The 24,369-nt window shown below is 37.0% G+C and overlaps 1 protein-coding gene across 1 annotated transcript in view; it reads left to right on the top strand.

Annotated features, from left to right (window-relative positions):
• The first annotated feature begins 543 nt into the window (after positions 1 to 543).
• Positions 544 to 24,369, top strand: part of Frk (fyn related Src family tyrosine kinase) — an 84,230-nt gene continuing 60,404 nt past the window's right edge. Inside the window, exon 1 of the mRNA XM_042669804.1 lies at positions 544 to 1,453. Within this exon, the coding sequence (XP_042525738.1) occupies positions 1,083 to 1,453 (371 nt within the window). The 5' untranslated portion in view covers positions 544 to 1,082. The remainder of the gene's footprint in view (positions 1,454 to 24,369) is intronic.

Here is a 24,369-nt window from a genome sequence, read left to right as displayed (position 1 = left end):
TGTGTGTGTTTCAAAAATAGTTCATGAAAGATTGTAAATTAAATGTCTCTGTGGGAAAAGGCAGCATTGCAGGTTCTCAGCATTTTATTCAGCTGCTCTTTTACTTTTCCAGACCATGAATATACTCTGAGGCTATTAAAATCTATTTCTGGTGATTGGGGAAAAATGGACTTAATGTTTCCTTTCCCCCTCCCTCCCAATTGCCCTGTGTCTGGCAACAATACCTCAACACACTAATTTTTCTTTTTTTTACATTTTCTCTTCTGGTGGCAAAACAATCCCACTCCTATTTGTGGCGAGAGAGAGGAAAAAAAATCTCTGTCCTAAGTTTTATGTTGGGAACATAAAACAAGACAAAAAGCTACCTGGGCTAGCCTGTTTCTCCAGAGTGAAAGAAAGCAGTATACATTTTGGCGGCTGCTTTAAGAGTCTGGCTCCCTGGTAAGGGGGCTGGTCTATTATGGGTGTGAGAGAAAGGAGGGGGAAGAGGGAGTCCGGTTTAGATTCTGGACTGAAGGAAACCAGGAAGTAAGGAGGAATGATTACAGTCTGCACATAGCTCAGGATGTTAAAGGCAGCAGCCCTAGCTGGTTGGTTATTCATTAGCGAGAAGGCAAGGACAGTTGGGATCAGGACTGGTGAAACCACAGAAACAGATTTGAAGTTGGGTGAGAGTGACTGGCCTGGGCCAAGCTGGGAGAATTTTTTTTACCTAGAGGGAATACCTCTCTTGCTAACTTTTTCTTAGGACAGTGGGAAAGGTGACTGCTTTCTATTCTCCTGTGTGCGTCTAAATAGAGCTCTCTTAATTGTATTTCATTCGTTGTTGTTGTGGGATTGTGAAGCAGGCAGGAAGAAGAGCAGCTGCCCCCAGTCCCGACTGGCTTTTGCCCTGGGGCTGGAACTGAGGGCCAGAACCCAGAAAGCCAGGTGCTGAGTCTCTCCAGGCGAGAACAGAATTCAGACTCTTATGAAACCGGACTCTTCACACTCTCCAAAGTATGGTGAGTTGGTGCTGATCCAGTGAATCTGCAGACGCCCAGAGCAAGAAGCCCCTTTCTCCCTCCTCCCACTGGGGCGCCATGGGCAACATCTGTTTGAGGCTCTGGGCATACCTGCAGCCCTGTCTCCCTTGCTTGTCCCAAGAGGCTGACAAGTCGGTGGTGATTGCAAACCCAGCGGCCCACTATCCCCCTGAAGCCCCCGTGTCACAAAAACAGACTCCAGAGAGAAGCCATGGCCACTACTTTGTGGCTCTGTTTGATTACCATGCCCGGACGGCAGAGGACCTAAGTTTCCATGCAGGCGACAAACTCCAAGTCCTGGACACTTCTCATGAGGGCTGGTGGTTGGCCAGACACTTGGAGAAAAGGGGAGATGGCTTTGGCCAGCAACTGCAGGGCTACATTCCTTCTAACTACGTGGCTGAGGACAGGAGCCTCCAAGCAGAGCCGTGAGTAGTACAAACCCACACTTGATTTCTTAACTCTTCGAGGGCCTGGTGAAGTTCTCCTTTCTATCCACTTACAGCTTCCTTATCTGCAGATTTGCCTAGAAAACTATGTGTAGGTACTGAGAAGACTCACGGATGAAAGCATATCTTGCCCCAGAGAGAGTGAACCTGGCAGCTAATGGTTGTTGAAATCATTTCCATTACAGTCTGCACACCCTCCGGGAGCACTTTCTTCAACATTACCAAGGGGTGCACTTAATAATACTCTACTTCTCCTTTTTATGTAACACAATGCTGGCCTCACCTTCAAAAGTGAACTGCATAGGACTCCTCTGTATATTCGAATCTAAAATCCAGTGCTTTCTGTGTGATTTAACTTTAGAAGCATTTTGGAGGAATAATTCAAACCCGAACACCAATCCCAATACTTTTTATTACATAGCTTAACCTTACTAACCTAACCTACCAACAAGACAGATAATATATCAACAAGACTAGGTTTTCTGGTGAAATCATGACAGAAACATTTCTCTTAGAGTCTCCCATTCTAAGATATGCTACTCCGAGAGGGTTATCTCTTGGCGGTCCCAACTAAAAACTGGCCAGGTGGAGAGGCAGTAAAATTTAACAAGAAACATTATTTCTTAGAATGGTAAAGATTTTGTCTCAAAAAAAAAAACTATCCTACTATTTGAATAAGGCCTACAATTTATACAACATATTGTTTATAGTTGAACAAAAAGGGAAAAACACATGCTCATACTATCTGTCTGTCTATCTATCTATCTATCTATGTATCTATCTATCTACTGAAAGGTTATTTTACTGATTGTTGACCGTAAAGTAGGTAAAGCACTGTTTTCACAATGCATTGGTGGGTTCTGGTAGAATGGAAAGCCAGAAGGATCTGTTGGTCTCAATTTTGCTAAGACTATGAATGTCTCTCAGGAAATGGCCTTATTTTCTAGAATGGCATCATAATGGAGAAGCACTTATGTTCTCCTGTGATCCTTCTTTCATGAGAGGTGCATCATCCTTCACTGTCCACAGAATAAGATAGTAAGGACACAGTCATGAAATATCTTCATCAGTTTTCACACTTATAATCCAGATAGGATATTTGAGATTCTTTCCATCATCAAAAGCTTATAAATGTTAAGAAGGGATAGACTTCTATGACTAATTAGAAATTAATTGAAATTTAGACTTTTGATGGATGGGATTGATTAGTTCTCAAATGAGAAAACCATCTGTGTGAACATTTATTTTTTGCAATAGTCTACATCTCTTCTTACTCAATTTCACATAAAAGTCCATGGGGAAAAAACTAAGGTGCTCCTAAACAGCAAAGGAACATCTATTTTTAAAAATTCATTAAATGCTTAAATATATTTTTGTGTTTTCATTACTATGTAATTTCTAGGTAATAAGAGCATTATGCATATTTATATTAAGCGTAGCAAACTATATTTGCATAAATACTATAAAGTTAATATTTAGTGCCTGGGATTCATAATCTACTAGTATTTATATATATTTGATTTGTTTAACAGCTCAAGGCCTCTATTTTCTCTTTTGTAAGATCTCTGGGGTTGCCTAGACCTCTGGATTTTTTGATGATTTGGAAACACAAACTCCTATACTTTATATGTAATGTAATATATTATTAACTACATTTGCTTTTGATGGGATTATAAATTGTAAAGACTAGTGGACTGAAACAAGATAAGCTTCTGGATAAAAGGCTTTGCTTAGAACAAGGCCCTTATCAATTTTGGTTGCCTTTGCCTAGGAACACAACATGAGGCAGCTACAGTATTGAAGCCATTTTATTATTATTTATTTTATTTTTATATTTTCAAGGATGATCTATAGCTAAGAACACTCTTTTCTCTCTGTACCTAACTTCAAAACTTGTGTCTTGGTCTTGGTTTTCAACAGTGTTTCCATATGTCATTACCAGCTCAGAATGCTAGAGTGATCCTCTAGAGTGATCACAATTCAGACTTGAAGGTTCTACCATACTGCTTCTCCACATGACAGGATATGTTTTTCCTTCTATGTGTTCATGAAGGCTTTACATGGAATCCTGGGCTAATTTTTGAAGGTTCTTGCCACCTTTAGTATTTTTAGCACAAAACCCGCTAAACTTCCCATTAATTTCAAAAAAAGATTAATTTTTTAACTTGCAGTTTTCAGAGTAAGAGGGTCCAAGAGGCCCATACAGTGCTTAACTACCCAAGGAAGCAGATTAAAAACCAAAACAAAGCACAAAACTGGCTCCCTTGATATTATTTCTTCAGTGAGGTTTTCAAACTTAATACTTCATTTTTCCTTATGAACATTGTGAAAGTTAATGAGGTTAATTGAGCTCAGTAAATAGAATTGAAGAAGGAGAATTGTTTATATTCATTTATGTGAGATGAGTAGGCAGTGAGAAACCAATGAAAGTGGAAGAGTCATCAAATTTCTAATTAGACCAATTTAATGTGGTATATATAGTGTATATCTGTTTATGTCTTTAATCTCGACTTGTATTAGTAAGAAAACAGTAGAAGCACTTCTGGAGTTATTAAGGCCAGGGCAAATTAGTTCAAGATTTGATTTCATCTTCTTTTAATACCTGGAAGTAGAGATGTTGTGAAAAACTATACTATTATAAATCACCTTACTAAAAGATTAATACTCAAGTTAAAAATGCTTTATTCTATATCTCTTACACTAAGTAATATAATAATCCAATTCTTAAAGGTTTTTCTTTATGAAAAAGCATTGCATTTATTTTATCTTCAATCAAAGTTTATTCTTAGGTCTTCTTATAGATGAATACGTTTTCTTTAACACGGAATCTTTTAAAAACCTCATTCTACCTATGCCGAGTGCTCTTTAAATATGTTATCTAGTATTTTTAAAGATAAAGTTAAAATTCACCCTGAAAACAATGACATGAAAATTATATTTTAAATCACGGAGACAAGACAAATAGCTTTGTATCTTATTGCTTTTACAGTAAAAAAAAAATTCAAATATATTGAAAAAGTCAAGATGATCAGCAAAAGTATAGTTTTCACAGCATGAGTATTCTTTAAAGAGTTTAAAAAGTTTGCTTTACTGTTTAGTTATATATATTAGGTGTTGTCTTTGTACTTCTCTTAGGGTCATGCATTAGCAGAGTTTAGTATCCTGATGATGGCAGTGGTAGCAGGGAGTGGGTGGTCATCACCATATAAATGGTAGTAAGCCAGCAGCATCTGGTGGTTTCTGCCTCATTAAACTTGGACATGCCAAAGGTAGCAGTATAGACAACCCATTTGATGCCCTTTGTGCCAATGGCAGACTCTCAAGTGATGTTAACAACAATGACATACACTTCTGTGATTCTGACTCTATAAGCATCTCAACAGCATAAATGCAATTTCTATTAAAAGAAATCCCAACATCTGAAGTGTGATAGTCTACATCTGTAATTTTAGCTCTTGAGAAGGGTAGGTAGGAGAATCGAAGTTCCAGCCTTTGAACAGGGAGACTTTGTCTCAGACAAGAAAAGAAAACAAATATCAGAACTGGGAGTGTAGCTGAGTAGTAGAACATTGCCTGACACAAAGAGTCGGTTCTCTTCAGCGCCACACCCCCTTACCACTAGAATAATCTTTGACTTGTATGGTTATTGTTATTTATTTATTTATTTATTTGAGGCCTGAACTCTGGGTCTGGGCTCTGCCCCTCAGCTCTTCAGCTCAAGGCTAGTGCTCTACTAGTTGAGCCACAGTGTCACTTCCAGCATTTTCTGCTTATATGGTGCTGAGGAATCAAACCCAGGGCCTCATGCATGCATTTAATGAAGGACTCAGGACAGTCATAGGAATTGACATCTTCTTTGTTGGGTGTAGTATCTGGCTTTATGTTAAGAAATATTTCAACACTTATGAGTGACCCTATAAAACCTGTGAAGTTTCTCCATGTCTCCTAAACTTGAGGGTGGCTTACTTTTGTGTGTAGCAAGGCTTTAGGAGCCAATAGGAGTACAGAAATGTCTTTGTGGTTCCTTATAGCTTAGCAGAAGAGGAAGAAGAAAAGCTTTTTGTAGACAGCATTTTCCCCTTACCTACCACTTAAACGTAGATCTCTCTGGGCTGGGAAGGTGGCTCAGTGGTTGAGTGCTTGCCTTGCATGCATGAGACCCTGGGTTCGATTCCGCAGCGCCATATAAGCAGAAAAAGCTGGAAGTGGCACTGTGGCTCAAGTGGTAGAGCACTAGCTTTGGGTTGTATTGCTGAGGGACAGCGCCCAGGCCCAGAGTTCAGGCCCCATGACCGACCGAAAAAAAAAGTAGATCTCTGTTTCTGTTTCTGCCTTTCTGTCTTTGTCTCTCTCTCATTTTCTGACAGCATTTTAGGAAGTACCCTTGAAAAAAAAAGTAAAGTATCTGTGACACAATTTTGTTGGCAGTTTATGTTTATAAGCTGAAAATGTTAGAATGTTATGACATAAAAAAACATTAGGATTGGGCTGGGAAGGTGGCTCAGTGGTAGAGCGCTTGCCTTGCATGCATGAGGCCTTGGGTTCAAATCCTCAGCACCACATAAGCAAAAAAGAAAAAAGCCTGAAGTGGCTCTGTGGCTCAAGTGGTAGAGCGCTAGCCTTGAGCTGAAGAGCTGAGGGACAACGTCCAGGCCCAGAGTTCAGGCCCCACGACCGGACCCAAACAAAAACAAAAAACACAAAAACAAAACAAAAAACCCATTAGGATTCCTCATTAAGATATTTGCTAACTTCTGCTCCTCCTTAAAGTGTTAGATGAGGTTCCTATCAGATATTGTATAATTTAGGTGAGTGAAATAAACCATAAACTATTGAATTCTAGTCTTAAAGATTAGAATCTAGACTCCACCTTGGTTAAATTTATTCTTTGAAAAAAATTGTTCTCTTCAAATTACTTTGTTTTGTTCAAGTGAATTAATATTTATTGAGTGCTGGGATGCTGTTAATTTTTGACAAATTTAAGCATCTCACTATAGTGTCATTGTCAAAGTAGGCACAATCTTTTTTTATTCAGTAAAGCAAGAGTAACTTTTTCTTTTTTCTTTCTTTCTTTTTTGTTGTTGGCCATGGAGCTTGAACTCTGGGCCTGGATGTTGTCCCTGAGCTCTTCCGCTCAAGGTGAGTGCTATACCACTCAATCCACAGCACCACTTCCAAGATTAAGTTTATAAAAGTAACCATTGCCTACCATGCTTCTTAATTTGTTTCATATCACACTATAATAGAAAATAAACAATACCTTCTCTCAATTAACTGGTTGTCAGCTTAAAATATTTCTTGCAGATTTTTAAATTGTAAATACTACATTAGAAATCTATGTGATAAATAAAGATGAGAGCATTTTTTTTTTTTTTTGGTTTCTGGCATTGGATATCCTAACTAGATCTAAACATTAACAGTATAGAATTTTAATTAAAATATAATGCAAATTGGTTTCTTGGGTACTATAATGTCTTTTTTTAAATAAGTTTTTTATTGTGAAAATACTGTACAGAGGTGTTACAGTTGCATGAGCAAGGTAATGAGTACATTTCTTTTTTTTTAATTTAATTTAATTTTATTTGTGAACATACTGTACAGAGGGGTTACAATTACATGGGCAGGATAATGCGTACATTTCTTACCAAGCATTGCAGCCTCCTCCTTTGGTTTACCCTTCACATCCCTTCCCAGCCTCCCCCTCCCCCGCAATCCCAATCCTTCTCCTTCCCCCCCCCCCCCCCCCCCCCCCCCCCCCCCGGACCAACGTTGTAAAGCTCGTTTTGGACATGACAACTTGTACTTCTCATTGTTGCAACAGGTCCACCTGTATCCTTAAACAACTGGTTTTTCCCCATCTCCTCCACAAGTTATACTGACATCAAATATAGTGAAAGCAGGGGTTATACTGTGGGGGAGGGACATACAAAGCAACAAAGAGATAATCTTATAAATGTGTTAGAAACACATGCATGAAAGAAAAAAACATTAAAATACATATCTAAGGGTTCATTTTCCTGACATCACATTATCTGACCTTTTATGAGTACATTTCTTAACCAACATTATTGCCTTTGTTTTTCCCCTACCATCCCTTCCCTCCTACCTCCTCAACTACACTCCCATCCCCACCCCCAACCCCTACCTCCAAAGAATTTTAAAGTTCGTTTTTCAACATAGCGTTTTGTACATCTCATTGTTCAATGGGTCAACCTGTATCCTTATTTAAACAATTTGTTTTTTTCCTTCCCATCCTCAAATTATACCAACATCAAATTCAGTGAAAACAGGGGTTATACCATGGGGGAGGGACATACAAAAAAATCACCTTATAAATATGTTAGAAACAATAGCAAGAAAGAAAAAACCACTTGTGTCCCTATCTTGGGGTTCATTTCGCTTAACATCATCTTATCTGACCTTTTCTGCTTATCCCAGACATATACTAGTTATTGCAAATAAGGGAAACTATGGAACCTATTTTTCTTTGGGCCTGGCTAAATATAATTTTTTCCAAATCTTTCCATTTCCTAACAAATGGGGCAATGTCATTCTCTCTCTCTCTTTATATATACATAGAATATATATATATATATATATATATATATATATATATATATCACATTTTCTTGATCCATTCATCTACTGAGGGGCATCTGGGTTGGTTCCAAATCTTAGCTATGGTAAATAATGCTGCAGTAAACATAATTGTGCTGGTAGCTTTAGTATGGTCTTGTTTGTGATCATTTGGGTAAATGCTCAAAAGTGGGATTGCTGGGTCATAGGGGAGCTCTATGTGGAGTCTTTTGAGGAACCTCCATATTGCTTTCCAAAGTGGTTGAACAAGTTTACACTCCCACCAACAATGCAGTAGGGTTCCCTTCTGGCCACATCCTCTTCAGCATCTGTTGTTATTAGAGTTCTTGATTATAGCCATTCTAACTGGGGAGAGGTAGAATCTCAATGTTGTTTTGATTTGCAGTTCTTTTATGACTAGAGAGATTGAGCATTCCTTCATGTGTCTATTGGCCATTCTTATTTCCTCTTCAGAGAAGTTTCTCTTTAAGTCTTTAGCCATTTATTTACTGGGCAGTTGTTTCTTTGAGGATTTGTTGTTGGAGGATTTAATTTTTGAGTTCCAAGTATATTTTAGATATGAGATGCTTGTCTGTTGTATGGCAGATGATAAATCTCATAGAAATTACATATAAAATTTACATACATACGTACTAAACTATGCTATAGCTATTCCCAAAGTAGAGGTCAGGGCTTTTAAGGAGAACCCAATTTGCAAAATTAATGTTGTGGGCCCGACTTATATTCAGTTTTTACAGCTGATATTCATAATTCCAAATTAGCATGTGCACAGAAGGCTTTTAGCTTCTATATTGTGAAAGTTTTTTGTTTCTTTGGTGAGTATCAGTAGAGTTAACTATTAAATTCTTAAATGTTACTCAACAAAATAATTATGTCTATTTTTTGCTAATTATCTTACTAATTAACTGCTAATTTCTCTGTGGAATTTCTTTTGGCTTTCATTTTTTTTAATGGGGTCCTTAGGACTTCTAGCACTGAAGGCTTTTCAACCCCTTTCTTTAGGGAAGGTAGTTCTGCATATTAATAACAGCTTTAATGGTGTTTCAGGCTCTTTACAGCCATTTCCCTAAAGCCTGTGACTTTAGTATTAGTTTCTGTGGCTTTTTTGTTGAAGCCTAATGGTATAGAAGCCCTGTCTTAAAATGCATATATGCAAATATAGAGCAAGTGATCTATATATCCACTTTATTGATTTTTTTGTTTATTTTCAGAGATAGTAGACTATCCCCTGTGTAAAATGTTCTGTCATGATATCATTTTTTTCTACAAAGTTTTTTTCTCAGATTTTTAAATATTTAAACATTGAGCTAATTATGTGCTAATGTTTTTGTTTATGTCATCTTTTTAAAATTCATATATTAGTGTGTCTTTAAATCTAGACTAATTTTCTCAAGTTTCACTTCATGATTTCTGTGCCTTTTTGATAGCAAAATGAAAATACAGTTCAAGAAATGTAATTACTAGAACTTTTGAACTTTATAGTATGTATACAATTTTAAAGGGATGTAGAATCTTATATTCAAACAAGTTTTTCCATGGAAATGAGTATTTCAAACTGCATTGGAAACTTGGTTTGGATATTCAGAAGAATCTCATATAGTTCCTCTGAAGGGCCAGTTTTATGAAAGATTTAGGGTAACTATAATGCTTTTCTGATCTCACATGTATCTTTTTGCCATTTCTGAATGTTAATTCAGAGATATCATCATGTCAGTCTTAGTATTGTGCTGCTTACGAAGTCCAAGAATCACTTCTGAAAGATAGCTGTGACACTTCTGGGAAGCAGACTTTCGCCATTCTTCACAGAATTTCTCACTGTGGAAGATAAGAATTGCTAAGGGATTCATATCTCCAAGAAACACTTTTGTGTACTTACTCTAGTAAAGGGACTATTTTTCTATCATACTTGTTGAAGGAAAACAGAACACAGGATTAAGAAGAATAATCATCTCAGTAGGAGGTTTTAGGAAGAGCTTATAATTTTGAGTATATATATTATCTATCTATCTATCTATCTATCTATCTATCTATCTATCTATCTATCTATCTATCTATCTATCTATCTATCTATCTATCTATTTATCTATTGATATTCTTGAACTCAGGGGCTTGAACTCAAGCTCTGAGTGCTATCCCTGAGCTTTTTTCCTCAAGGCTGGTGTTCTACCACTTGAGTCACAGCTCCACTTCTGCCTTTTTGGTGATTAATTGGTAATAAGAATCTCATGGACTTTCTTGCCCAGCCTGGCTTTGAATCTTGATCTTCAAATCTCAGCCTCCTGAATAGCTAGGATTATAGACATGAACCACCAGTGCCCAGCAAGAGTATTGCTTTGGGGAAAACTTAAGGAAACAAGGCTTTGCTTCAGATTGGATCTGATAGAAAGTAGTGATAGATGTATGATTTGGAATACAAAATGTTGTGGAGGAGGGAAGATTAGTTGGAAACTGAAGATTCAATTGATAAAGAAAACAGTAGTGGATGTGAGGGCGATCTGGCTGCGACATCTGTCACCCCATTGATCGCCAGGGTTGATTCGGCTGATCTGGCTGGCTAGGCGGGTGTCCCCTTCCTCCCTCACCGCTCCATGTGCGTCCCTCCTGGAAGCTGCGCGCTCAGTCGAAGAGGATGACCATCCCCGATAGAGGAGGACCGGTCTTCGGTCAAGGGTATACGAGTAGCTGCGCTCCCCTGCTAGAACCTCCAAACAAGCTCTCAAGAAAACAGTAGTCATTTAGGTGAGCCAAGATGAACGGATGTCTGGGCATTCTGTGGTTGGACAATGTTCATGGTTTTGTGGATGCTCAGATTCTGCTGTGAGGTATCTCATCTTGTTGTTGTCTTGATGCATCATAGTCACACACTGGCCTTGTTTGATGCTAGTCTTTCCTAGATTGTTTATGTTCAACAGAGGAACACCAGGCCTTCCATAAGTGCTTGGTTGGCACTTGGATTGTCACAGGCTTCTTTACATCTTCTCAACACAGACAGTTGCTAATTAATGCCATAGGGCATAGAAGTTATTATGTAGTATGCTCTTAGGAAAAAAAAACCCAATTGTTTAATGAATGAATGAAGAAACTAATAAATGGATGAATGAGTGCAGGGGTAAGGCAGTCAGTCCTGATATGGGGGAAATCATACCATCCTTTCAAGGTTCAACTCACACAGTCATCTTCCTAGATGCATTCTCCAACCTTTGTAGAAAGGATGCATAAACTGTTTTTCCAATGGCTTTGTATTTATTGTTGCTGACCAATAGATTATAATAATTGATGTTTATTGAAGATGTACCATTGCATTACTTCAAAACACAAATAACTTTTCTTGCATTGCCTTATACTTTAGAACAATCCAACAAAACGGGTGTTTCTTTTTATCCTCATTTTTCAAATGTGGAGTTTAAAGCTAAATAAACTCAGCAGGTGGCTTTTATGCCTTAGTTTTTATTTGTAGCATTGTTGAAAAACAAAGATAGGAAGGTGAAAAATCTCAGAACTAAGCACTAAAGAAAAGTTAAGGAGAAAAGAAATAAGGAACTTTTTTAGTATCTTTAATGTATTAAGCATGCAAATCCAATTTAATCCTTATGATAGCTCTGTATAGCAAGTTTTCTTATCATTACTAAAATAGAAACTAAAATTAAATGGATTCTAGTGTATGCTTATCTGGTAACTAGTAGAGGCAAAATTATAAAAATAGATAAAGGAAAGAGAAAGAAGCTTATATAAAAACATGTAATTTTTGAATCAAGTAAAATATTAAGAGAAATATTCATTTCATACATTAATTTTGATGGAGAGAAAGGAAACAGTTGAAGTAGGAAGGGAGATAATATATCGAATTTTAGGCATGCCAAACTTGAAGTCTTAATAGGATATCTCAATGAAAATGTCCAGTAGAAATTTAAGAACACAAAAGTCAGGATGAAAGGAAATCTCTTCTCTGTAAAGTTGGTTTATGAAGTAATGACACAGAAATGTTATAGGCATCATAGGAATATAATGTTGTAGACTTCATGTGTATTATAGTACCATAGAGTGATAATCTAAAGAAGATTTTCAGAAGCATCCATAACTTGGCTAAGATTGGGGAAATTTCCTCTTTGGTTCATACCTTCCTTGTATACCCCCTAGGGTACTCTTCTTGCACACTGGCCATCAGCTTGCTGTATTGACTCCTGACAACAGGAGAGCAGCAAATTTAACAAAATCAGAAATCTGAATGTTGAGTTTTTGCTTTCTCATTGTTCTTTGAGTTCTAAAATTACTATGAAAAAAACCCTCAAGCTAATTTCCAGAAAAACTAAAGATTCACAGCTTATTGAAGTCTCACTAGTTTATTGAAGACTCATAATTAACTGAGCTCAGTTAACATCTGAGGAACCTATATCAAATAGCTGACTTTTAGATGTGGGAGACAAGTAACTAGGTGTTATAAATAAAAAAAACCTAACTATAACAGGGAGGAGGTAGAGCCACAGAATGAAGCACTGAAGAACTAACAAAAGTTACAAAAAAAACAAAAGTCATCTATTTCAGAGCAATAAAACAGAATGTCCAGGAAGAAGTTGGGGTCAAATTCTAAAGAAATGTTAAGGTAATAAGGAAGAGATAAGGAACATTAAGTTTGTTTGGGAGGGTTATTTGTGATATTAAAAGAGTAGTTTTCTAAAGTAATGATGGGTGGAGGCTTGGAAAAAAGTGACAGACTTATAAAGGGGCATTGACTTTCTGTCTGGGACTCTTAAGTTGGGGAGTTTAAGGCTTGTTATAAAAGTAATATATGACCAGGTCTACACATGAGGCATGGCTTAAAATATCTTAAAATTCCTATCTGATAGAATACGAATTAATTTTTATAGCGATCTCTATTATAATCTACTATAATGAATAAACAATAGTTATTAGGCATATTTTGTATTTTAAAACTTTAAGTTATAGGGCAAAAGAATGTTTTATGTTCACCTATTAACCAAAGAATAATTTTTAAAAAATTTGCTCTCTGGTTGGTAGACTAATTCTAAGCCAAAGGTGACATGTTTTACTGAATCACGATAAATGACTGTGGTTAGAGTTCTAGTCTCTCCTTCACCAGCCTCCTGCTTTGCTTTTCTAGCTCTTATATGGCTAGTGTGCTCTCCTACACATCTTGCCTTGCACATTTCATTCTTTCCTTAGTTCCAGTTGGGAACATTTTTGTTTTCTGGAGAATTTGACACAGCATCCTGCCTTATCTCCTCATTTGTGAGTTTAAGCATTTGTAGGGCTGATTCTGAGTCTGGTCATTTATTTATCTGTAGAGTGAGCTAGCAAAGTGCTCTCAGGAGGGTCTTTAACTTTACTGTAGAGGAGAGATACAAGGTGCAAAGAAAACATTAGAGAAAAGGGAAGAAGAGGCACAGTAGCTTAAGATGTAGTAAAAAGATGCAGATGAACTTTTTTTCTTTTTTATTGTGCCTGTTCTGGGGCTTAAACTCAGGGCCTCAGTCTCCTGAGTTGCTAGGATTACAGGCATGTGCTACCAGTACCTGATGCAGATGAATTTTTAAAGTAAATTCTAGAAAAGAAGATGATTATTCATGTTCATTGCTACACTATGGAAACCATATGGATGAGTGGATGAGAAAATGTTTGTGTGTGTGTGTATTAGTGTGTGTGTGAGTGTGTGTGTGATATATGCAAAGTTCCATTATATGTAAATACACATACATACCAAGTTCCATTGCATATATGAAATGACACACCTATGTATGCATATATACATATGTTTGTATATATTTATATATAAAATGGAACATGCATGTGAACATGTATTTATGAACATTTGTATATGTATATTATATATAATATATATATATATATATTGTACTCATAAGGAAGGATAACATTATGTCATTTGCAGAGAATGAACGGACCTGGAAAAATAATGCTAAATGAAGTAAGTCAGTCTTAGAGAGACAAAAAGTGCATGTTTTCTGTCATTTGTGGAGATTAGATCTAAATTGTAAATCTAATATGAAAGCATACACATGGATATATGTATATATACACAAACAAATGGACTAAAGTATGGGATATGTGAGGAAGATGTAACTCCCTGACCAACTAACTTGCAGTTTAACAAAATGACTATCAGGAAGCTGAAACATGTCTTATTGAGGTGGCTGGATGAGGAGGTCAGGGGACAAGGGACAGATGAATGGAGACAGGAAGGGTGGGAAAATGCAGTCATTTTATTCAAGGTACATTTGTGAAGATGGATCCAGGTAACTTGAGGGGCTGGGTGAGGTTGGGAGAGATGGGGGAGCTGATGGAAGGGGTGACACTGATCAAGATGCATTGTAGTCATAAACTGACATACTGAACTGAGACATCTATGTACAACTACTTAAAGACAATGAAAAGAAAAGCAAGATAAGAATAAACAGATGATTTTGCTTATTAAGCGTATAAGCACCTGTGTTGAAAATGAGCTATACAACTTGTGGGGGCGGGACATTGGGAAGAAAAAAACAGGGAGAAAACAAGGGAAGAGGTGACACTGTTCATAGAGAAATGTACTCATTACCTGACTTATGTAACTGTATCCCCTCTATACATCACCTTTATGATAAAAATTTAAAAACCGAAAGGGTATAAGCCAAAGTAAATGTTTGCTGTTGTTTTTAAGGAAAGAGCATGCAGTGAGAGGGCTTGAGAAGCTAGGCAGGGACTAAGGTACGGCAGTGTTGAGCAGCACAATCTGGTTTGTGGTTGAGGATAGTGGAGAAAAGGATTTTGTCACGTAAGTGAGACAAATGTGGACATTCAGGGAAGTTCATGATTCTCTGTTTATATTATTTTGTCTGTATTTGAAAAAATACTTGAGGCTTTTGCATCTGTGTTTTGTAAGCAGCTATCCTAAGGAGACTCACCCCGTGCTGTTTTTAACTCATGCTAAGCCCAGAGTGAAGAAAATGCCAGGATATTGAAAGGGGGTTAAACCCATTCTTCCTTCCTTCTACTTTCTTTTATCATTCAAATTATTTACTTCCACTTGAGTATTGGTTATCTTTCACAAAGTGAAAAGAAAATCCATAGAAATACACAAACCTAGTGTATAGATGTCAAAATCAAGTCAGTATTTCAGGGTCCTGAAGGAAATGAATTGACTTATATGGTGGGAAAATCGGGTTAGAACAACTTGGTAGTGATCTAAGAAGCCTTTGACATTCGCTAGTGAAAGATTGACTGTCTTACTGAAATGATTAGCCAAAAGACTTCTGTAAAGAATTAGGTTTAGTAGATTTGGTTGGTGCCCAAAGATTCAGAGAAATAAAGAAAGGAAACACTGGCATATTCAGATGGGCCTGTCCATTTCTATTTGGGCAAACTCAATATATATCATAGCTACTGATTTAATACTCAAAGAAATATTATATCAATAGTAATGATGACAACATATTTTAGTTTGCTGGCCTGTTCACAAGTAGAACAGGAAATTGCTTTTCAAGAAGCTAAAGGAATACACAGTTGGAGAGGGATTGGAGGTATATGTCAATGTTTGCACAGTTCCAATGTTTTAGTTTTTATCCATTTTTTCCTTTATAGTTTAGTAGATTGATACTTATCTTGTAATGCAATCACACTTCTTTAATGGACAAAATACTATTTTTTTCCCTCTCAAAGATATATTATCAGTTTATTTTTACTTTGAAAGTAACTTCACAGAAGTTAATTTTCCTCAAAAGAAAAGGGAGAAAATCTCCCAGGAATGTTTGCTTCTTAGTCCTTGGAAGATAAGCAATTTCAAAAAGCACTTTGTTTTACCATTTCTAACTGCATCACTACATACAGTCAGATCATTGAACACACTTAGTGATTTTATTGTGTACAATGGCTATAATGAGAATAATAATTCCAACCTATATTTCAAACCTATGATTTTAGCTTTCCATTTGATATACTTTAGTGACTTATGCTTACCATGATTTTGTGCCTTTTGAAAGAACTAGGAGTATAAAATATAATGGATTAGTTTGGTCCAACAGAGTCAGTATATTTTCTGAGAATAAGTCAAGTAATTGGTTCACTGAGTTCCAGGAGCTTGCTTACCTTATCTAATGAAGCTCTACCTCTGCCGAGAGAATAGAGCATAACTGCTCTATTCCCATTGCTGGGAGATTTGTCATGGAAAAAGGCTTTGTTCAAGCAAGCAAGAAAACCTTGTCATTAATCCAATTACTGATCTATTTTCAGAAACAAAGTACTTGCTGAAACTTATTTTAAAAATAACAGAGCGATCTCCTTCTACCCATTCCCTTTCTGTCCAGATGCTTTTCCTAGAATGGAAAACTGAAATCAAATCACGTTTTTATTATTATTTTTTTATTTCATTTTTCTTTTGTGTGTGTCAGTCATGGGACTTGAACTCACAGCCCAGATACTGTTGCTGAGCATTTTTGCTCAGGGATAGTGCTCTACCACTCTGAGCCACAGCACCACTTCTGGTTTTCTGGTGGTTAGTTAGAGATAAGAGTCTCATGGACTTCCCTGACTGGGCTGGCTTCAAACCACAGTGCTCAGATCTTAGCCTCCTGAGGAGCTAGGATTATAGGTATGAGCCACCAGTGCTGGGTTGAAATCACTCACGTTTAAAGTGAAGGCTTGATATCGTGTTTGATGGGACTTTACAGGTACTGGTGTCTGGGAAAGAGAGTCAGAGGGAAAGAGAGAAAATCAGTGGGATGAGTACAACATAGCAGAGAAGATGGATAGAAATTAAGGAGGAGTTGGCATTGCTTAAATTTCTATTACAAAGGAAGTTACAAGTGTTGAACAATCTCTGTGAATGTTCTCTACTGTAAACAGAAACCATGGAAATAGATATTCACCTGCTCACTATTTACTCATGGTAGTTGTTCCAACACAGAAACTCAGTACCTGTTAGCTCAGCCACTAGTATTGGAAAAAAATCAGTACAGTGAGGATTGAAGAAAACATTTAACAATAATTCTATAAAGGGGCCAATGATTTGAACAATTTATTTCATGACATACTTAAATATAACTAATTTTCTTGTGTCTTTTTTTCTTTTTCTTCTTGTGTCCTTTTTGTTTTTGTTTTGCAATTTTTTATTGTGATGAAGTGATTACATAAATTTCACAAATTTCACAGTATTGTGGGATAGTGATACTAAGTTAAAGTCATAAACACATTCTAACCTTCATGGGGCAAATTGTCTGTATCGTGGTCTATAAAGTTTATGAGTTCTATGAGCTTTGACATTACAGTTATTTCTTCCACATCGGGTGATACGTACATTCTTTTCCTTTTGCTTAGTGTCCTTTTTAATTTTAAATATTTGTTGCAGTTAATATTCTACCTTTTATGCAATAATATTTTGTTAGCCAAATAGAGCAGCAGATTACAACTTTGAAACAGAAATTTCAATCAGTGTTATTAGCTAGAGGGGTATCTGAAAGTATGCTTTAAATGGGTGAATTGGAATGAGTCACAGTTGTGGTGAAATTGAAGAGTCAGGTTATTAGCAACTTTAAAAATGTGCTCTATTCTTAAGCATTCCATTGGCTCAATCAAAATTCAGTATATAGGTATTGATTTCTTTTGCAAATTGTTGACTACTCTTGAGTTGGCCATTCTAACTGGAATTCTGGTTAGTAAAGAATTAGATTACTTATTTCTGAACTAACCTCTTCTTGGATGCTATATAGCAGCTAACAACATCAATACTCTCAATTCTTAAAACAGTCCTCGGCTCTACTTCCTCTTGGCTATTGCATACTGAGCTCCTCTCCTGTGCAAATTCAGGCTCCTCTTTTTCCTTTGTTTCTTGTTCTTTCTACTCTCCCTTTTTTTTTTGGGTCTGGTCGTGAGGCCTGAACTCTGGGCCTGGGCGCTGTCCCTCAGCTCTTCAGCTCAAGGCTAGCGCTCTACCACTTGAGCCATAGCGCCACTTCCGGCTTTTTTCTTTTTGCTTATGTGGTGCTGAGGAATCGAACCCAGGGCCTCAGGCACGCAAGGCAAGCGCTCTAACCACTGAGCCACCTTCCCAGCCCTCTACTCTCCCTTTTTCCCACCCACCCCCATCCTCATTTTTTTTTTTTTTTTTTTTACAGTGAAAGCAGGGGTTATACTGTGGGGGAAGGACATACATAGCAACAAAGAAATAATCTTATAAATGTGTTAGAAACAATCGTATGAAAGAAAAAAAAAACATTTGAATACATATCTTAGGGTTCATTTCCCTAATTTCTCTTCCTTCCTCTCTCTCCTTCAAATTTTTATTATGGAAAAATTTAAACATTTACAACAGTATAGATAATATTGCCCTCAATATACAATTATTCAGCTTCAGAAATTAATACACATTGACCTTATCTTTATTGCTTCTTCCCACCTCTACTGCCATCATCAGCTATTCTAATGTAAATATTTGGCATATACATATACAGATACAATTCCTCCTGTAAGTTTTCTAGTACATATCTCTAGAAGACACAGAATGCTCTTAAACATCAAATGACGAAGTATAATGAGCACTTGTTGATAACGTTAATATCACCAAATAATCCTTTCAGGGTAGAACTTCCCCAAATCCTATGGTGTGTCTTTCATGGTTTGTTTATTTGAATCCAAATATTTGTGGATATATTTGGTGATTTTGTTTTTGTAAATCCATGTAAAGTCCTTTCTTTATAACTGTTTGATTTGCTCCATTTCTTTTAGCCTTATTCATTGTTTGATCATGTTGGGAATGAAACCCAGCTATGTCCCAGCCCTAGTTCCCCATAGTCTAGTTCATTTACCTGTAGTTGCCCACAATCTAAATTTTGCTAATTTATTCTTTTTTGAACTTGCTGCAATTATACTTCCACTTTAAGCATGTCAGGAAGCTACTCCTCACAAAAGTCACTAAGGGAACTTCACATTGAAAAACCCATTAGCCAGTTCTCACTCTTTATTATCTTACCAACATTATTTAATACACTTGATAAGTATATCATCCTTTTATACTTCAGTCCACAGGACACCCACGGACCTGGCATTTCTCTAATACTGCTGGCTCATATCGATTTGACTCTTTATCATTGCTCTAATAACAGAGTATCAAGACTCTAACCTTTGTGCTCCATGTGCCCTAGTTTTCTGAGTTACCTGTTTAAGGCCCGCATATTCAGTGATCTACTTGATGTCACCGTATCAAAATGGAAATATTCCAAATTCCAGACAGTTCCAGTGTGTCCAGAAAAAAGAGCTGCCTTCCTCCCAGGAATCTGCCCCACAGTCTTCCTCAGCTGGGTCCCTCTGCTTATTCAGGGAATCACTCTGCTCCCATTTTCTTTTCCTACCTTACTGCCAGCCAAACAGCACACCATTTTGCCTCTTCCTTAAAAATGCATCAATCAATCAATCAATCAGTCAGCCCTCTCTCCCCAGTTCTTTCAATCTGGTTCAGCATAGTAGTCTTTTCATTGGATTCTTTGACTCTGTGCTCAATCTATACTCCCAGTGGGAGTTACTCTGATAAAGTACAGCAGCTACCTATATCATTCACTTACTTAACCCCTGGAAGGCTTGTTAGTGACTTGCATTTCTCTTCGCATCTCCTAATCCCACCTAACTCTGGCTTCAATCCTTATTTCTCAAATTTTCACTTATTCTATAGGAACCTTTTATTTTTATTTATTTATTTATTTATTTATTTTGGGTCCGGTTGTGGGGCCTGAACTCTGGGCCTAGGCGCTGTCCCTCAGCTCTTCAGCTCAAGGCTAGCGCTCTACCACTTGAGCCATAGTGCCACTTCCGGCTTTTTTCTTTTTGCTTATGTGGTGCTGAGGAATTGAACCCAGGGCCTCGAGCATGCAAGGCAAGCGCTCTACCACTGAGCCACCTTCCCAGCCCATCTATAGGAACTTTTTAGAAGGACAAGGCTTTAGAGTTTTAGTTGAAAATTCACTTTGTAAACTTTTGATTAGAGTCTATAATGTGAATTCTGTTGTTCAATAAGAGAGAGTGTGTGAGCAATGGATTCAAATACAATTTAAAAGCGAGGTGCTGGTGGCTTTTGCCTATAATTCTAGCTACTCAGGAAGCTGAGATCTGAGGATCATGGTTTGAAGCCATCCCGGGCAGGAAAACCCCTGAGACTCTTATCTCCAATGAACTACTCAAAAAACCAGAAATGGAGTTGTGACTCAAATGCTAGAGTGTTAGCCTTGAGCAAAAGATGCTCAGATATAGCACACAGACCTAAGTTCAAGCCCCAGGACCTGTACACACACATACACACACACACACAAATCTGAGACCACTGTTGTACAGTGGTAGACTCCAATTATTCCTGAATATTTAGTTTTGATATTAAGAGGAAAATGCCTTATATTCTCTCTCTGTTTATCCTAGTAATAATGCCAAACACAACCAAGTTCAAAATTTGATGGTGAGAGAGACTTATTCTCACTTATACTTCTAATTAGCTGTGTTTGATATTTCAAAATGGATTATTACAAAGTAAGTGGCTGCTTGCTTTATTGCATAGTTTTAAGAGTGCTGCATTTCTTTCTTACAGATTTTGAGTGAACATGGGAAAATATGAGATATGAACAAAATAGCTGCTAGCATTTCTGACAACAGAAGTTTGTGATTAATAAATAGGTATCTAGTAAATAGGTATCACAATCATTGATTGCATCTTTATTATTCATACCCTGATAGAAGGTTTTTTATCAGTGCCTTCAATGCAGAATGTATTTTTGTAAAATAGCTTTAAATATAGAAAAATGAGTCAACATTATTTTATGTGGTCCCACATTAAATTAGTCTCTATCTGAAAGATGTTTTTATCCTCCCTAAGAAATGAAGCACAGCCATGAAATATGAATGAAAGGGTTTGCTGTAATGTTACTTGACATTTGAGTTGTAATTAGAAGAAGTTATAATATTAGCCAACATTAATTAACAATGTAAAGTGTTTAAACATGGACTGTAGTAACTCGGCTGAGTGGAATGTGCACATTCATCAATGCATCATGTTTATTAAAGATTTGTCTTTGAGTGCTGTGTGACTAAATACGTTCATTAAACCCACCACACAAATATGTAGTGATTTTTCTGCCACACTCGTTTCATAGTTACTACATATTCCCTGGGAAATTGTTCTGTGGTGCAAGTCAGCAGGCTTTAGAGGGGGCCATGTCAGGCAGGGTGAGACTGATTGGAGGCCTGGTTCCGGGAGATGCAATGCTGTCTTCTATGGATTTTGGTTATGTTAGTATAGTAGTTATGAAAAATGGACATAAGTTTTTATTACTATCCAATTACTTTATCCAATTATGAAAAGGAACTTAAAAAGAGTTTCAGGAAGCAAAAATGTGAGGAAAATGCTGGGCACTGGTGACTCACACCTATAATCCTAGCTAATCAGGAGGCTGAGATCTGAAGATCATGATTTGAAGCTAGCCTGGCCAGAAAGGTCCCTATGAGACTCATCCGCAATTAACTCCTCAAAATCTGCAAGTGGAGATGTGTCTCAAAGTGGTAGAGTACTAGCCCTGACCACAAAGAGCTCAGGGACAGTCCTAGGCCACAAGTTAAAACCCCATGACTGACCCCCCCCCCAAAAAAAAAAGTGAGGAAAAATTCTAGTATTAGAGATGGTAACTAACCACTGTTTTTGTTTTTGTTTTCTTTTAATCTTGTTAGTGTTGGTTATTGACCCCCAAGGCTTCATGCTTGCCAGGCGAGCACTCTACCACTTGTCCTACTCTCCAGTCCTTCTCTTTTGGTGTGGGATCTTTCTACCTTTGGTGTAGGATCTTTCAACCTCTGCCCAGGATGGTCTCAAACTCTCAATCAACTTGCCGTCAAAGCACTAATAGACAGGCACTAACCATCCTGGCACTTCCTAATGGATGTCTTTTTACTTTTTAAAGAATTCTTCTTTTATTGCATACCAGTCTTCTAGAAGACTGACACTTAGAAGCCTTGAAGTGTGCTCATCCTTTCCTTCAATTTCTTATTCAGATGTCCTACCTCTATTCTAGTTCCTGACTATTCCACTTAAAAATGGTGCCATCTCTCATCTCTGTGCAGGAATCTTTCAAAATTTCTTCTTGCCATCTAATATATTGTGTAACTCACTTCTTAATTCTTACTGATTATTTGCCTCTCAACTGAATTTTAGGTCTAAAGTCAAGATTCCCTTACTTATTGTGGGAATGCTGATTGAGCACCTATTTAAACACTGAAGGTGCAGTCATGACTGCACACTATAAACTGATTTCCTTTGTAATACACTGATATCCTTTGTAATAAACTGATAAACATGAGATGTTCTCTCAAATGTTCTGAGAAGCCCTGGTTTATAGCTGGTCAGAAGTATGGGGCAGCCCCGAGATATGACCCATGAGACTTTGAGCTGGCACTTGGAAAACAAACTCTTTCACCTGAGGGGACCGTACTGGTTGGGGTCAATTGTAGAGCATGCAGTTGAAATCCCTGGAGAATTGCTTGAAGACCCAACACACATTGGGTGCTAGAAGGGAAGTATGACATGGACCATTGAGCGCAGTGGGTGATACAGATATCATTAAGAATATTTTGATGCGTTTTAGGACTCGTGGGCACTGGCCAGCATCTCCCTTGAGCCCCAGCCTTATCCAGAACACCCCCATATTTCTGTTTCCCCATATCACCTCTATTCTGTCCACTCTTTCATATTTGCATATCAGCTTCTTTGTTTTTTTAACCCCAAAGTTCTTCGTTCATGTTATATTAACCTATAAATATTATTACTGCTTTAGTTCCTGTCTTAATTTTTTTTATTGACTCTAGCTTAGACCTGTAATAGTCCATTAATAATCTCCTGTTTCCTCCCTTTTTTAAGTTTTAGAGAGGAGATTCTCCTTTCTTTAAAGGAGAAATAGAAAGAGAGAGAAACATTTCTGGCTCTCCTTGGCTGGAAATGAGAGTTAAAAATTCTGTTTCTCTTTTTAATTTTAAACAGTTCCCTGAATTTTTTTGCATTGCAAAAAAGGTATGATTATTACCCCAATTTTTGCAGGTGGGTAAATCAAGGCCAGGGATGATGCAATATGTGGAGCGTAATTCACAGGGAGGACACTAACTAACTTTGGTTGTAAGCCTGAATAGAGACTGGCAGCCTGTTCTCCTAACACTGTTTACCACCCCGGGTAACAAAACTGACATTCGGTTATTCATTTTATCAACAGAGGATTATAACATGCAAGGATTAGTCACAGGGAAAAAAAATTGTTGAGAAGTAGATTATAACAAAGAAATTTGAAAGTATATGTACTGAGTGTGTCTTCAAGTAGGTCTAACCTTTTTAAAGGTCACAGTTATAAGGGTGGGTCTTAATATTTTTAGAAAGAACTTGCTTCCTTGAAAAGATATTTATGGTCCAGTCATAGATTCTTGGTGATGTGAGCATTAGCTGTGAAAGTTTCCCTTTAAAATTAAAATTCAATAGAATATTATAAGTAAGAGTTGATTTCATATGTAATTATAAGATTAGGTTTTAGTCATTTTTCTATAAAAGTGAAAACAAATGTTGTTAGTTATCAGTCTTAATACATGCTTTCTTAAACCTCCCCACTTAATTAAAAGCATACATGTTTATAACAAGTTATAGCAAACTAGTTACTTTCTTGAATTTAGGCTTGAGCCCTTCTAACCTCTGAAAATTAAGAATATTTCTATATTTATAAGTGATGAAATTGAGGCACATTGTGATGTTACTTGACATGTTACTGGGATGATATTTATTCCTATTTCTCCCTTACATGAAGCCCAAAATTTTCTTGTTCTTTGATTTAAGGCCTTCTCTCCTGAAGCACCTGCCCTTTTGAAATTAAGGCTCTTTCCAGGAAGTAGATATTTTTATAGCCACATCAGTGCTGAGGACAGAACCTTAAAGAGACAGACGCCAGAGCAATTATATTCCTATGGATCTGTTTGTTGACAGGGGTGTGTGTGTGTGTGTGTGTGTGTGTGTGTGTGTGTGTGTGTGTGTTAGGTTTTCAATAAGTCATAGACACAAACTATAAAAAGGAGATTTTTGAGGTCAGACTTTTAAATCCCTTTTTGAAAAACTAACCGGTGGTTTCAAGTTTAAGGAAATAAAATGATTTCTACTACATAATGTAGTTATACATATTTAAAACCCATTTTTTCAAATCAATCTTGAGCTTATATTTGAGTGAAATTTGATAAATATGTATAGTCATAAAAACACACAGTAGTTAACACATAGAAAATGTTCATTGAAAACA

Source organism: Dipodomys spectabilis, unplaced genomic scaffold (assembly GCF_019054845.1).
Source record: "Dipodomys spectabilis isolate Male_0828 unplaced genomic scaffold, ASM1905484v1 ptg000001l, whole genome shotgun sequence".
Taxonomy (NCBI): domain Eukaryota; kingdom Metazoa; phylum Chordata; class Mammalia; order Rodentia; family Heteromyidae; genus Dipodomys; species Dipodomys spectabilis.
This window is presented reverse-complemented; position numbering and strand designations above follow the sequence as displayed.